This window comes from Python bivittatus, unplaced genomic scaffold (assembly GCF_059951505.1).
Source record: "Python bivittatus isolate LINGU-HERP-01145 unplaced genomic scaffold, Pbiv_v1 ctg000320_np1212, whole genome shotgun sequence".
Taxonomy (NCBI): domain Eukaryota; kingdom Metazoa; phylum Chordata; class Lepidosauria; order Squamata; family Pythonidae; genus Python; species Python bivittatus.
Window position 1 is genome coordinate 5,198,102 of NW_028277052.1, and position 13,711 is coordinate 5,211,812.

The 13,711-nt window shown below is 44.5% G+C and overlaps 1 protein-coding gene across 2 annotated transcripts; it reads right to left on the reverse strand.

The window, feature by feature from the left end:
* Positions 1-618: 618 nt before the first annotated feature.
* SCN3B (sodium voltage-gated channel beta subunit 3) lies at positions 619-12,758 on the reverse strand. Of its 2 annotated transcripts, XM_088139159.1 has the most exons (6): positions 12,704-12,758; positions 8,903-9,066; positions 6,209-6,434; positions 4,047-4,185; positions 2,989-3,089; positions 619-2,137 (listed from the first exon to the last, which is right to left on the reverse strand). In XM_088139159.1, exons 1-5 carry the CDS (start codon positions 12,756-12,758, stop codon positions 3,026-3,028), a joined length of 648 nt encoding a protein of 215 aa, XP_087995285.1. In that variant the 3' UTR covers positions 619-2,137; positions 2,989-3,025. The 2 variants fall into 2 exon arrangements, with proteins under 2 accessions (XP_087995285.1, XP_087995283.1); XM_088139157.1 differs by having other exon boundaries at positions 619-3,089.
* Between the last annotated feature and the right edge of the window lie 953 nt (positions 12,759-13,711).

Genomic DNA, 13,711 nt, shown 5'->3' on the forward strand with positions numbered 1-13,711 from the left:
GGGGGAGCCGATTAAAATCTCTGGTATTGAAATACCATAATGGCAAACTGATCTCTAAAGCTCAATTATGTGTCCCCTTTCAAATGGAAATCTAAGAAGAATGTGCACAGGCAGAGAGAAGTTAACCCCAATCAAAGATTTACCAAAAATTGTAAGTGGAAGATACTGTCCCTTGCACATAAAGGAGAAGAAGGATGAACACGCCATTGTGCCAGTCCTTGGGATAATAAACCAAAGCTTATCAAACTGGAAATAAATCTGTGTTTGACTGTGACCTTTCACCCAAGTTCTCAGCGCACAACTTGAAATTGAACCAGTCTTATTATACATTTAAACTTTCAATGGCCAGTCACGGCTTCTACTTATTTTGACTTAATGGGTCCTCCTGTGTTTTGAGCTATCTCCCATTTCTTTGTGTTCCCTTCTGCTGGCCACTCATCATGCAACCCTTTCTCAGGAATTTTCAGCAACACAGTTCTCATGAATGCGTCTAGAGCAGTGTTTCACAACCTTGGGAACGTTAAGATGAGTGGACTTCAACTCCCAGAATTACCCAGCCAGCCCTGATGGCTGGGGAATTCTGGGAGTTGAAGTCCACCCATCTTAAAGTTCTCACGGTTGAAAAACACTGATCTAGAGGAAAGGAAGCTGAAGGACATGGAGCAGAAGCCACTTCTCGCTCTTGAGCATCAGATGTTGCATGGGAGGAGGGAGGCCACAAGGGGGAAATGGGAATGGTCTAAGCAAAAAAAAACAAAACCCTTTAGAACTCATCTATTCTTTAACAAAAATATGTGAGTAAACTCTGGCTGACCGTTCTCTCACGCTACCAACCTTCTGACCAAGGTTGAGGAGGCAGCAGATCCCATCTGCCAAATTCATGCAAGCGTTGCAAGCCCCAATGATAAAAATGCCCCAACTCTCATAAGCAATCCTGAGAGCCATTTCAACCAGTTTTTTTTTTTTTAAAGATCTATAACTTGAATTTGAGAAGTCCATGGTGCCATCTAGTGGAGATACAGGCACTGGTTTGCCAATTTCCTTTAGAAAGGTTGATGAGAAGATTGAAAACTTATCTGCCCGTGCTACCGATGTGTAATGAGACCCTAAATGTATTTCAGCTGGCTATTCCCATCATGCAAAACTTGGGAACAGGGAAGCAGAAGTTCTGAATTACTTCCATGCTATGCAAGTCCAGCCTTGCCATAGTTCCAAAGCAACCAGGGTTGACCAAGACTACACTTTATGCTTGGGTGTGTTCTCTTAATTGGGCCTGCTTGGCCATGGTTATAACCCTTCCAAGCGCCAAAGGGGGACCATTTTCCTGCTTCAGATGTCCATGTTTGGTGAAGAGTTTTCCTTGCTAGCATAATTTTAAAAGTCTGGTCCAGAAGTTTATCTAAACCTATTGATTCCATGATCATAAAACTTTCTTCTCCACACTTTGAATTCACACTGGACAAGCCCTGGAGTACTCTGGCCTATTGCAAGATGGAAATCAATGAATTATGCAAACAGTGGAGGCTTTCTGAAGTCACTCTTACTTTAAAGCTCAAATTGATGTCTGGATGGCGGTCATTTCAAGGCTACTGTGGTTATCCATATAAATGTGATAAATAAATAAAATCTCAACAGCGTCTCCACCTTCTTGAGCTCTTACCCTGCTTCTCTCTCGCAGTTTCACAATGAGCCAAAACTTGGTTACTCTTAACTCTGCCTGCCTGCCCCCCACTGAGGCAGGGACACTGGGGTGCTAATATGACTAAATTAATTCCAGAATCAACGACACATGAACACCCAGTGCGGGGTACATTGTCCTGGGATGGCAGAAAGCTCCCAATGAAAAATCTACATTCGTGAGAGATGCAGTTAGTATTTACAAAACAGTGATAGTGATGGTGATGCGAAAGGGGTGGTGCCATCCAGCCCTGTTTGACTCAGCTTGCCCCAAAAGACAGGGCCTTTAGCCAACAGGTTGCTAAGCTCAAGATGGAAGCCATGGATGTGCAGTGTCCCCGGGTGGGGCGGGGGGGAAAGAAAGAAATGAATTTACACTGCCTCGTGGCTCCACCTCATGGAACAAGACTCCTTTCAATCTGACTGCAGTGATTTGTTAGTCCTTGAGTCTGCAGGGCTCCTGGAAAGAAGAGAAATGGTGCAAGGTTGATCTACCTTTTGCATTGTAAAGGCTTGGTTAAAACTCTATTTTTTTTCCAGTACAGCAACCAACAGAATGTGGGAGAAATTCATTCAACTCCTTTTCTGAATGGATACACGGACATCTGGTTCTTCTTCACAAGTTCCAGATTCCTGAATTTTGCAATACAGCTCCGTTATTTATATTTTGTTTACTCATTCATCTGTTTAACTATTTACTCTTTAAAAAAACTATATTCAGGAAAAAGGCGTGTAAAAATGTGGATTGTTTTAAAAGTGAAAAGTAACATTCAGAACAAGCAAAATTGCTGCATAAACTGGGGGTGTTAGATGAAATGGAATTTAAAAGTATACACTAGAAAAAAGGAATGGTGGTGTGAATTTTAGAAGGATTTCAATATGTAATATTTGATTTTTAAAAAGTCTTCAAATGCAGCATGTTCATTCATATGCTCTTAGGTCTTCGGCATCACACATAACCTTTTATACAGGTAGTCCCAGTTTAAGAATGAGTTCCGTTCCCAAGTTCTGTCCTTAAGTCGAATTTGTATGTAAGTCGGAACAGTATTATTGTACAATACTGTATAAGTAGTATTGGGTAATTAACTCAAACCATTGTGTATTTAACTTGAATTTTGCTATAATAGGCTCCGTTCTTAACTATGGATCATCCTTAAACTGGGTGTTCTTAACCTGGGGACTACTATGGATTTTCTTTTTAAACATAAAATTCTGACTTAGAATTCCCAACACTGTCAGATTTAGCAATTTTACTGGATGAAATATCCTGGAGCTAACCTATTATTTACCATGAATAGAGCTTTCTCTCACCTTTGTTGCAAATGGCACTCTGGTGCAATTTCACCTCCTACTCCTCCACGGGTATGGTACAGTTTTCCTTATTTTCTGACGGGATGGCGAGGTAGTTGGTACTACGGAATAAAAGTGACATGGTGCTGTTGAAGAAGGACTCTGAATACTCAAGTCTGCATTTAAGAAGCCCCCGGTACTAGGTCCAGCTAGATGGCATCATCTGGGTGACCTTGTCTGAGCTAAGCAAGGAGACCATCAGAAAGTACCCAGGCTATTAGCTAGACTGGAAAGTTGGGGAAAAAATCTAGGAAAAGTCAGTGGTGTAGCTTTGCCAAAGCAACTACGGAGATGTGTCCATCAGATTACAGGAATCAAGCTTGATAAAAGAATTCAATTTTTTTTAATGCTTTTACTGGTTTTATTGTTTTTACTGTCATTTGTGAGCTTCCTAGGGTTATGTTGCATCAAATGGGTGGCTATATAATTTTTTTAAATGAATAAAGAATTGGTATTAAGAATTGGTATTATTAAGAATTGGTAAAGCAAAAGTCTGGCATGCAAAAGATCCAGTATTTTATCTCTGGCATTTTGGTTATTATTATCAATAATAATAACACATGTATTAATTTTTAATTTTTAAAATGTAAAATAAGGTTATTTCTTAAATTATAGTCCAAGGCCAAACACACAAACATTAAACCATATATAACAGTTACAGTGCATATACAGTTTATACAGTGTATAAACAAGTTGCAGGAAAGCCCAAAACTATCAAAATCAGGAGAAAGGCACCAGTCAATTTTTATAAGCTAAAGCTACAGGTAGAAGTTTTGCTGTTGCCCTGGATGCAGGTAAAATTTGGTGATTTAAAAGAAAAACATGGATCTCCTTGTTGTGAGAAAAAAGAACATTTCTGACAACTGGAGTTACGAGTTCTGACTGCCATTGTGTAGATCAATGTTTCTTAACCTTAGTGACTTTAAGATGTGTGGACTTCAATTCCCAGAATTCCCCAGCATTTCTGTTTTCTTTTCTTCCTGTTTGCCTCCCAAGATGCCCAGATTTTCCACACTCACGGATTTTCCTGGACAGCCTCCTCTGCTTTGGAGACTTTTCTGTAGCAGTAAATCATCTCGATCAGGAGCCACAATGTGAGGAAGACCAAGAGAATATACATCATTATTTCAGAGATGACAGATGTTAAGTCTTCTCCAGCTGTAGAGGAGATAAAAAAAAATGAGATAATTCATAATCCAAACCCCCTTTGTGAGATCAAGTGCATTGAGCTTAACTTTGCAGGCAAATCTTGGATGACACTGAGCTCTGGAATTTCCTGTATCTTCCACGGAAGGATTGTCATGCAGAAACAGAGACACCAGCTTTTCTCACTTAGCTATTAAGTTTAGTAAGTACATCCAGTCCCAGGTATATTTAGAGAGCAAACACTGCTACCTAAAAAAATTCCTGCATCTTGCACTTGGGAACCTTGCATCCTTACTGCTCCAATTCACCAGTTGGCTCTGCAAACCAGTACAGATCTTGTTCCACTCCCAAACTGTACCACTTCAGAGCATTTGAACTTTTAATCAGCTCTTCTGCAGGACAAGATCCAGATTTGTTTTGATAGTCTAAGTCTAGCAAACTAATAAAAATAACAACAATAGCCCTTGTTATTGCTGCTGTTATTTTAATGTATAAGCTGTCATTCTACCATAATAGAAAACTAGGCTCGAGGAAAGAGAACATAGGAAAGAGGAGAAGGCAAAATATTCCTTACAGCCTAAGCTGAAATGCACATTATGATCGACTACTTCCTCCCAGGCATTTAAACAACCAACCTTTGGAGAAGCAAGAGTGTGGCTGAATGAAAAATGATTCCAGATCACCATTAGAACTGGGGAAGGAAGCCAAGATCCACTGTTTCATAAATGAAGTAATGTTGCTACCCTTCCCACTTGCGCAGTCTTGGCCCTGATATGGCTGATAGCCACACATGCACAGTAGGTGCCTCCTGGGGACATCCTCCATAGCTCATGCGGGTACATGCACAGTCACTCAGGCAACATACTTCACTGGAGAATGAGCACCATGTCTACGCCCATCCTGGCACCTGATCAGAGACTCTCCTTTGTTTCTGTTCTTTTACTTTCCCTTCCGCAGCTGTTCTATAATATGCTGAAGAGCAGGAAACAGAACCACAAAGAAAGGAAGAAAACTGAGGGATCTTTGCAAGGAAAGAAAACAGAGGGAACAGAACACAGAGACGGTGTTGTGGGGGAAAGAGCTGTGGGCAAAAAGGAAGGAGAAAGAACAACATAGTACAGTGTAAGGGAGGACTCATCACAGAAGGAAGCCTCAGCGTAACTCTGCTCGCAGGGAAGAGCTCAGTAAACTAGCTGAGAATGGTCTGTGGATAATGACCTCCAGAGGATCCCAATTTGTCAGTTACATCTCACTCAGAGGGGGCACTAAGCTAAAGGCAAAACTGGGGTCATTGGAGGCGGGGGGGGGGGGGAGGGATAGACAAGAGTTGGTATCATTACTGCAAGAAAACAAACCTTGGCCTAAGGCTTATAGGCTTAACCCTTCGAATGAGAGCAATCTGGAAGGGATCTTAAGGGTGGATGGGAGAGGAGAAAAATTTGCCTTAAATGAATAAAAATACAAGCCCTTAGCAAGGAGGTAATAGGGATTTTCTGAATGAGGCTTGTACCCCACAGAGGAAGGAGAAGGGCAGAATGCCACCCAGGTCAGAGGACTCGCCAAGCACGTTCCAAATATGCTTGAAATAGGAAAAAGTGGAAATTGGCCAGCCCCGGTGTTAAAACTGAATGGGAGCTTTTGAAGAAGGCAATAACACAAAATGGTCCTCGTACTCCAGGCATGCTTCTTGTACTCCAGACTTAAAATAAATGGTGTGTCCTTGTTTTAAATCATGGGTAGTGTTAACTTCCTCCTCCCCAAACAACCCTAGATTAGTCTAACAGTTTAGTGTGAGTAAGGCCATCAACCAGCTAATTTGGCTAAACTACTTTTGACCACCTTGGAGGTCTTCCTTAATTTGGTGGGTGGTCATCTTCTGAATTCTTTCCAGGTATTGTAGATGTGAAAGAATTATTGAGATCTAGAAAATCCCTCTCCACCTCCTTTACCCATTTATTTTCCTGCCCAAATAAACCTTGGCCACAGTTGTTAACTTGAAGTCTTAAGAAGTAACCGTCCCCTTGTATTATCCTACCGTCCTCTACCACTGTGAGATGAATCAGTGTTGAGCTGGTGAAGATGGGGCGGTGGGTCTCAAAGAGGAATTCCCGGGTGATATTACAGGTGTAGATCCCTGAATCGTTGAGAGTGACGTTGAGGACTGAGATAGAGACGTCCTGCATATCTGCACTTCCGTTCCACTCAAGCCGCCCGTGGAAGGGGCTTTCAAGTTCCCGTTTCTCATTCTTGTATTCATAGATCTGTAGAGTTCCAGAAAGGGGAAAAGACAGTCACTCTCAAGCATCTACCCTACCATCTTAATCCTTCATGTACTGTAGGGAATGAAACTATTCAGAGGATTTATTTGGAACTGTCTTTGGTGATCTCCCCATTTGTGGGACTAATCCTACAGTATTAGAGCATTACGGTATTAGAAAATGGGTAACCAGGAGTTTAGCATGGCTATCCATATCTTAACCTCCACCTTTACCATGTTTGCCTCCAAACATAGTCCAGCATTTGACATACAGTAAGGAACCTAAATGATAGCCCTTAAAAATGTTGTAAGGAGACCAAGTTGAAAAGAAGTCCCTATTGTGCTTCATACAAAAGTGGTGTCCAAGACTTGGCTTCAGATACTTTGCAGATAGCAGCCTCCTTTATTCCCAGAAAAACGTATTAAAAAGTGAAGGTCTCCTTCGAGCATTCTGGGCCATTGAAAATTGCCCCTGGATATTTAAAACATAGTATTAGTTCAATTAAATTGCCACTGATCCACCAGGAATGTATTCTTGGTCTCCTGGCACAGACCGTTGTTTTAGTTGTTATTCTACCTGATTTTTAGTGCTGAAAAAGGACCCCAAACTTTTCTATTAGGTTCCTAGAAAGAATTGCTCTGCACAGCAAAGGCTGAAAATATGTTTTTCTACAAATTTAAGGGGATGGAAATCCAATTATTCAAGTGGTTCTCTAAATCATAAATGCATATAAAAACTGCATAAAAGTGGATCAAGCAAGCCACCTCATCTATACTTTGTAAGTTAGAGTGGCATTTGATAAATGTCCTTGAACATGGCATCTTATTTTCGGGGATATACTGGCATGTAAGATGCCTATAAGTCATAGCAAGTGCCAATCAATTGCAGAAGCTTCTAACTTTGCCCATCATTTTGCCTGAAGATAGAATCAAATGCTGACTTCAGATCTATGAAATGTCTTATAAATATCTTATACTTATGATATAAGAAAACTGTGGTATTTTTAGACTACTTCTCAATTAAATGTTGGAATTATGTACAGCGTGATCAATAGTAGATTGACCCCCCCTAAAACAAACCTGTTCCTTGGCTAAAAAGATGTTCACCATGCTCCAGCCAGTCTCTCAATTTCCAGGTTTAAGTGCTTAGCATAAAGATGACTGACTAGGCTTGATAGGCCTATAATTTTTTTGGGTCATCCTTCCTGCTGTTTCTAAAAAGGGGGATGATAAATACAATCCACAATCCCTAGGGATCTACTTATCAAAAGATGTGAACGGTGAGCCTCAGATTGGACCCCATCATGTAAGGTTATTTTTTATCAGCTCCAGTGGGATGAAATCATTTCCAGCAGCCTTCCCAGATCTTAACTGGGAAATCAAATTATGAACGGCAGCTGCCATCACCAGGGGCCAATCTGATATGCTCTCTGGATCCAGCCTAGGACTTCCAGAAAACAGGAAACTTCAACCCTGTATAATTCACTAAAATATCTCTTCCAGGCCTCTGGTCTTAACTTGGAAGATCTGCAATCATTTGCCAAAACAAAGTAGAGTTATATTCCAGCTTCCTGAAACAAGATGCTGCTGTTCTTTAATGACATCTCTTATTCTCTTATCTTACTCTGAAGCAGTTGCTGTTGCTATTGCTGTTGCTGTTGTTATTATTATTATTATTATTATTATTATTATTATTGCTGCTCATGGATGTCCTGAGCAGCTGTTACTCTTGTGTCCATTTTTATATGCATTTTGACCATCAAGTTTTGTTTTTGTAGCTTTAGCAGATTTGGAATCATTCCATGATTTGGAGCAATACTGAGGCCAATAGAGTTGGGCAGTATTTAGAGCAGTTTTCTCAACCGTGGCAACTTGAAGATGTGTGGACTACAACTCCCAGAATTCCCCAGCCAGCCAACTGGCCTAAATTCACCCCATGGGCATGCAAGGGTGAGGATGGATTCAGATCTAAGTCTCCCCAGACTTAATCCATTCCTCCAATCACTACCACATACCCACCCTTTATAATATTGGGAGATTTTCCCCGTCTTTTGCCAGAACACCTATGGCAAATGAAAGTAGTGTTCTCCTGCAAACGTACAGCAACAAAATCCTGCTGTTGTGAATCACGTTCCATAAATAAAGAAGCCTTTTTAAAGGGCTTCCCTTTTAGAGTTTGATTGTATTCAGAAAGAAGATATTCAGGTCCATCAATCTTATTCTCCAAAAAGCCTTACCCTAATTAAAATCAGCATGGTCGTTTGCTATCACGACAGCATCTCCAACAGACAAAATATCTACCATCTTAAAATATTTTAAATGAGATCTCCCCTCCCACTCATCCTCTGTGCAGATCCTACAATTTGGAAGGTTCTCCTAACATTTAGCTGAAATCTGCAACCTTTCTGAGATCCTGTTCCCATTTTTCCATCTCACACAGTCCGAGTTCGAGGTACAGAAGTAATCACTCACAGCTACATCTTGTCCTCCTTCAGCCTTGTAAAACCATTTCACCATGGTGTTTGCAGAAACCTCTTCTCGCTTCATGCAAGAAATGCACATTAGCTTCATGCGCGATCCCTGCACGGCCTCTGTCTCTGAAGGGACTTCAACACAAACGGCAGAACAGATGCCCACTGGATAATGATGGAAACGATGCAAGCCAAGCCCAGTTTGAAGGTGGAGAAGAAGTGGGACAAGGAGAGACCCAGCCGTTGCCAAGTTAGAAAAGAAAGAAAAAGGAAGATAAATGCACACGGACACATGAAAGTGCATGCTACTCAATTTTTTTTTCTTGCTGAATGAAAATGAAGCTTTTAATTTATTGCTGGAGTGCTTGAAAAAGGATTAAAAACTAACATTGGAAAAAGCTTCCTTTTCCCAGATGATCCCAGACCATAATCTATATTAATGACCAACTTGGGGCAGAACTGACTAGAACTCTTCAGATGGAATCATCCAGGGTTGCTGAAGAGCAGGAGGTTCAGGACAGATAGAAGTGATTCTTTGCATAGTGTGTAAACTATGAAATGTATATAAGGTTCTACGGAAGTTGCTGAGCTATACTCTTCATCTGGTATGGGAGGACTGGGAACGACTGGGCAAACTCCCAACAATCCAAGAGTTTCTAATGAGTGATTTTTATAGTTATGAAGCTATATCATTCTAGCAACTCATTCTTTCAAGGACAAACCCTATTTATAGATTCAGCTATAATTCACTACAGCAGGAGACTTAATCTGCACGCTAGTTGAGAGGATTTTTCAGTTCATCAAGGTCTGAAGAGTTACAGGCTTCTATAACACACGTATAAGTCGGTTACTAACTTGAGTCAATGTTATAGGTTAGATCATGCTGGCTGGGGAATTCTGGGAATTGAAGTCCACACTTCTTAAAGTTGAGAAACACTGGGTTGGATGATGGCTGATTGTCATGAGAGCTATCCACTACCTCTAGTACTGGACAAAACCAAACCTCTGATTGCTACTTTTCAGAGACACATAAGTGGGGGGTTGCTACTTTCTTCATATGAACTGTTGGAACAAAATGCTAAACTATAGAAGATATTGGTTTGACCCAGCATGGCATTTCCTGGAAGAAATGCTGCTCAGCTATTTGAACTTTCTTTCTTGTAGATGAACAGGCAGTGTATATTACACCCTTTGCAGCTAGCATCCAACAGTGGCAGATCCTTTGTGCTAAAGAAACTGGGTAGCTGTATCGCCCAGAGACATGGAGCTCAAGAAAAAAAAAAAAATACAGATTTCCCTGAGTCAGAAAATGTCAGATTGTTCTAGGATTTTATATGCACCAAAGGGGATTTCTGTGTAGGATTTTTTAAAACACCATGAAGTCTCATCTGCCTGAACTAGGGGAATGGCATGGACATAATATATCTTGACTTCAACAAATTGTTTGTCATGATACCTCATGTCATTTTGATTAGCAAAGTAGATAAATATGAACTGATGGTTGCCTATTAGGTGTATCCATGGTTGGCTTGAAAACTGTACTCAGAGACAGCTAATGAAACCTGGAGAAAGGCATCAAACAAGACACCACAAGGTTCAACCTTGAGTCTGATACTCTTCTAGATTTCATTCATGACTTTGCGAAAGAAGTAAGGGGACACTTATCACACCTGCAGATGATACAAACCTTGGTGGAACACCTAATAATCTAGAAGACAAAAACAAAATTCAAAATAATCTTGTCAGGTCAGGGAAGTGGGCTGAATCATCACCTTCCTCCAACCTAGCTCTCTATATGTGTTGGATTCCAACTGCCTGCCTAGCATGTTGGCCAATGATTATGCAAGATGAAGCCCAATACAGGCCAGGTCAGGGAAGGCTGCTCTGTCTTGTAGGACTTGTCACATGAACGGGGCTAAACTCTAGGAAACATCAGGTTCAAGCTCTGCCAAGAGTGACAGAACAGTGGCTTTCAGTGCTTTCCACAGACTGATGGCAAATTGGGACCATTTGTGTTGTTTACAGAGGCCTGTAGGTTTACTTCTCCATAGGGTCTTTTTATGTCCAAAATCTCACCTATATGATTCAGACCACTCTATGTTTTGGTAACAGTAAAGCCTTTGGCTTCTGTGTGCCCCATATCTCCATTGGCAAGAACTCTTCCCTCAGCAAGCTGTCCAGTTCGTGCACTTCAGCTTTCTCATGGAGAAAGGTTGCTTAATACCTTCTCAGCTCCCTTGTAGGAAGTGCTGGGATTGGGGTGGTGGCATGTGAGCAGGCAAGATGAAATAAGAACACAGAAGGGATGTGGGTGGGTGTACAATCATTGTTTGTTTGTTTGTTTTTTTAATCCCTTTCACAGGGAGTGGAAATGAGATGACTTTTTATGCTTCATTTTGTTACTGCAGGACCTGTAGCAGTTCAGGACAGGACTGTGATTTTGTTGCTCAGCATTTTGAGGTCAACAGGTTTGAAGGTGGTCACAGTTATTACTGGGGTCTTCCAGGTAGTGCCATCTTGTTCAAGCTGCTGTTTGAGAAGGAAGAGAAAAGAGAAGGCTAGAGAGATGCAAGAAGGAGGGGAAGAAGAGGAAGAGAACAAAAAGGTGGGGGGCTGTTTGTCTATCTCCTCCTATCCTCAAGAAACCTGAGATAAATTGTCAAGCACATGTACCTTTCAGAACAGAAAGGAAGACAAATGGCTTTTTCCATTCTGGTCACCTGATAAGGTGGGATGGTTGGGACAGAAGGGGAAGCAAGCAGCATGGTGGGAGGGAAGAGAGATCAGAACATAAATTTGGGCAGGTACTGGGGAGTTGCTAAGAGTTAACGCCCACTTGATGGCACATACTCAAAACTGGGGTGGGGGGAGGTGAGAGTCGCTTGTCTGGGGTCCGCTCAGTCCTGGTAGTCTAATTGCCTCGTGTCACTTGAGATGAACTTAGCTGCACAGAGCAATTTTGTTGCATAGCTCAACAAAAATAACCCTGGGGTGATTCTGGGGGGGAGTTGGATTCCTTCACAGACAAGCACCCTATTTATTTATTTATTTATGCATGCATGCATGCATGCATGCATGCATGCAATTTCTATGGCCACCCAACTCCCTCACATGACTCCGGGCGGCTCACAGAAATAAAACCCCAAATACAAGCTCACTACAACCCCCATCCCATGTGAGGTTTAGCAATACCAGGTCTCATGTTGGCCACTGTGGGCTGACAAGCCATAAAGAATGGAAACCCAAAGCAAAATAACCTTTGGCAAAGCTGTTTGGGAGGAAGACAGAAGTCCTCCGGGACTAGAGGGGGGATTTTAAAACAAACCAAGCTAGTTGCAGGAGGAAGAAAACACCCAAGATGCCCAAACAGGACTTTGAAGGAGAGCGATTTAAACCTCAAAGAAGGCAGTATTGCAGCTTTAGGAAAAGGGGCAACTATGGGACGCGGATCCCCAAAGATTTCCTTCCTCTGGTTCCCCCCCCCTCCCCCCCCGCTGTAGCCTTCGCATGCCAGTGCAAAACGCCTGCCCCGTTTCCTGCTGAGACAACCGCCGCAAACAACAACAGGCTGCTTTTAATTACGAGCCACGCGCTCTCACCATGGCAGCCTCCCTCTCCCCAAGGAGCCGGGGAGGCCACGAAGGACGCCTCCAAACCGCCGCTCCTCTCGCGCGGTTCTGCCCTGCCCTGCGCTGCCCTGCGCTGCCAGATCCAGCTTCCCCTCTCCGCGCCCCCTTGCCTCCCCCCGCCCCGTCTTTCCACTCGGGCTTCCATTTTCCAGGGAGAGACCGCCGGCACCTACCCCAGAGCAGCGCCAGCAGGGCAGAGGCGTAGGCCCCCTTTGTCAGCGCAGCCATGATTCCCACGGAGCTGGGACGCAGGCGGGCTCCGCGCGGTTGCGGCTCCCCAGGACCCGGGCGTCCGGGCCGGTCTCGGCGGCGAGGCAGCGCCGGGCTCGACCCAGGAAGAGCGGACGGGGCGGCGGCGGCGGCGGCGGCGGCGGCGGCGGCGGCGGCGGCGGCGGGGCGCGGCGCCCTTAGAGCGCCCTGGGGGCGGCGGCAGCCACGGCCGCCGGCGACGGGGCGCGATTCAGCACCATGGAGAGCGCCGCCTCAGGGGCTGCCCTCCTCGCACGGCTGCGCGGGCGAAGGCTCGGGCGCAATTCGGAACATCAGCCGCTGCTCCAGGGCTCCGGCGCCGCATCTGCCGGGCGCGAAGCCCCGGCCCCTTGGCCGGCTCGGCGGCTCGCTTTCCTCGCAGCGGGACGGGGCTCAGCGCCAGCCGCAGCTCCAGCGCGCCGCCCGCCCGTCCGCCGTCCGTCCTGTGCCGGGAGGGCTTGCGCTCCGCGGAAGACCAGCGCGGAGAGGTTGGCGCCGGAGCAGCCTACTGGCGCGGGGAATGGGGGGTGGGGGGAAGGAAGCCCCCCCGGCGAAGCATGCGCAGATTTGTCCTTGGCAAAAGCAGACACGCCCCCTCCGCCGAATTCGCGGCTCTCTTGCCTCGCCAGCGAAGGTGGCGGAGCAGCGGCTGCGCGCCCGCGCAAACTCGGGTGCGCCTTGTTCCAAGCCGCCTGCGCGCCCTTTCTCCAGCTGGGTGGAGAACGAAGCTTTCGAGGAAACCCGCGCCCGCCAGAGCCTCCCTGAACGAGAGCCGTGACTCCACGAGCTGGTCGTTCTGGAAAGCAGCGCCGCTGCCAGGGAGAAGAGATCCGGGACGCTTGCCAAACCACCTGGCTCCGTTTCGCAGCCCACATTGCGCCTTGCACTGATTCTACGCGACCTTGTGGTTTTGCCCTTCCGGGGGTTGCGCT

What these genes read in the sequence shown, in the direction of transcription:
- SCN3B (XM_088139159.1), bottom strand. Translation starts at nt 12,758, where the DNA reads ATGGCTGCGCTGACAAAGGGGGCCTACGCCTCTGCCCTGCTGGCGCTG. An exon ending in TCTCACAGTGGTAGAGGACG is followed by an intron (nt 4,186 to 6,208) that starts GTAGGATAATAC and finishes TCTCCTCTACAG; the next exon opens with CTGGAGAAGACTTAACATCT. An exon ending in GAGGCTGTCCAGGAAAATCC is followed by an intron (nt 3,090 to 4,046) that starts GTGAGTGTGGAA and finishes TTTATTCCGTAG; the next exon opens with TACCAACTACCTCGCCATCC.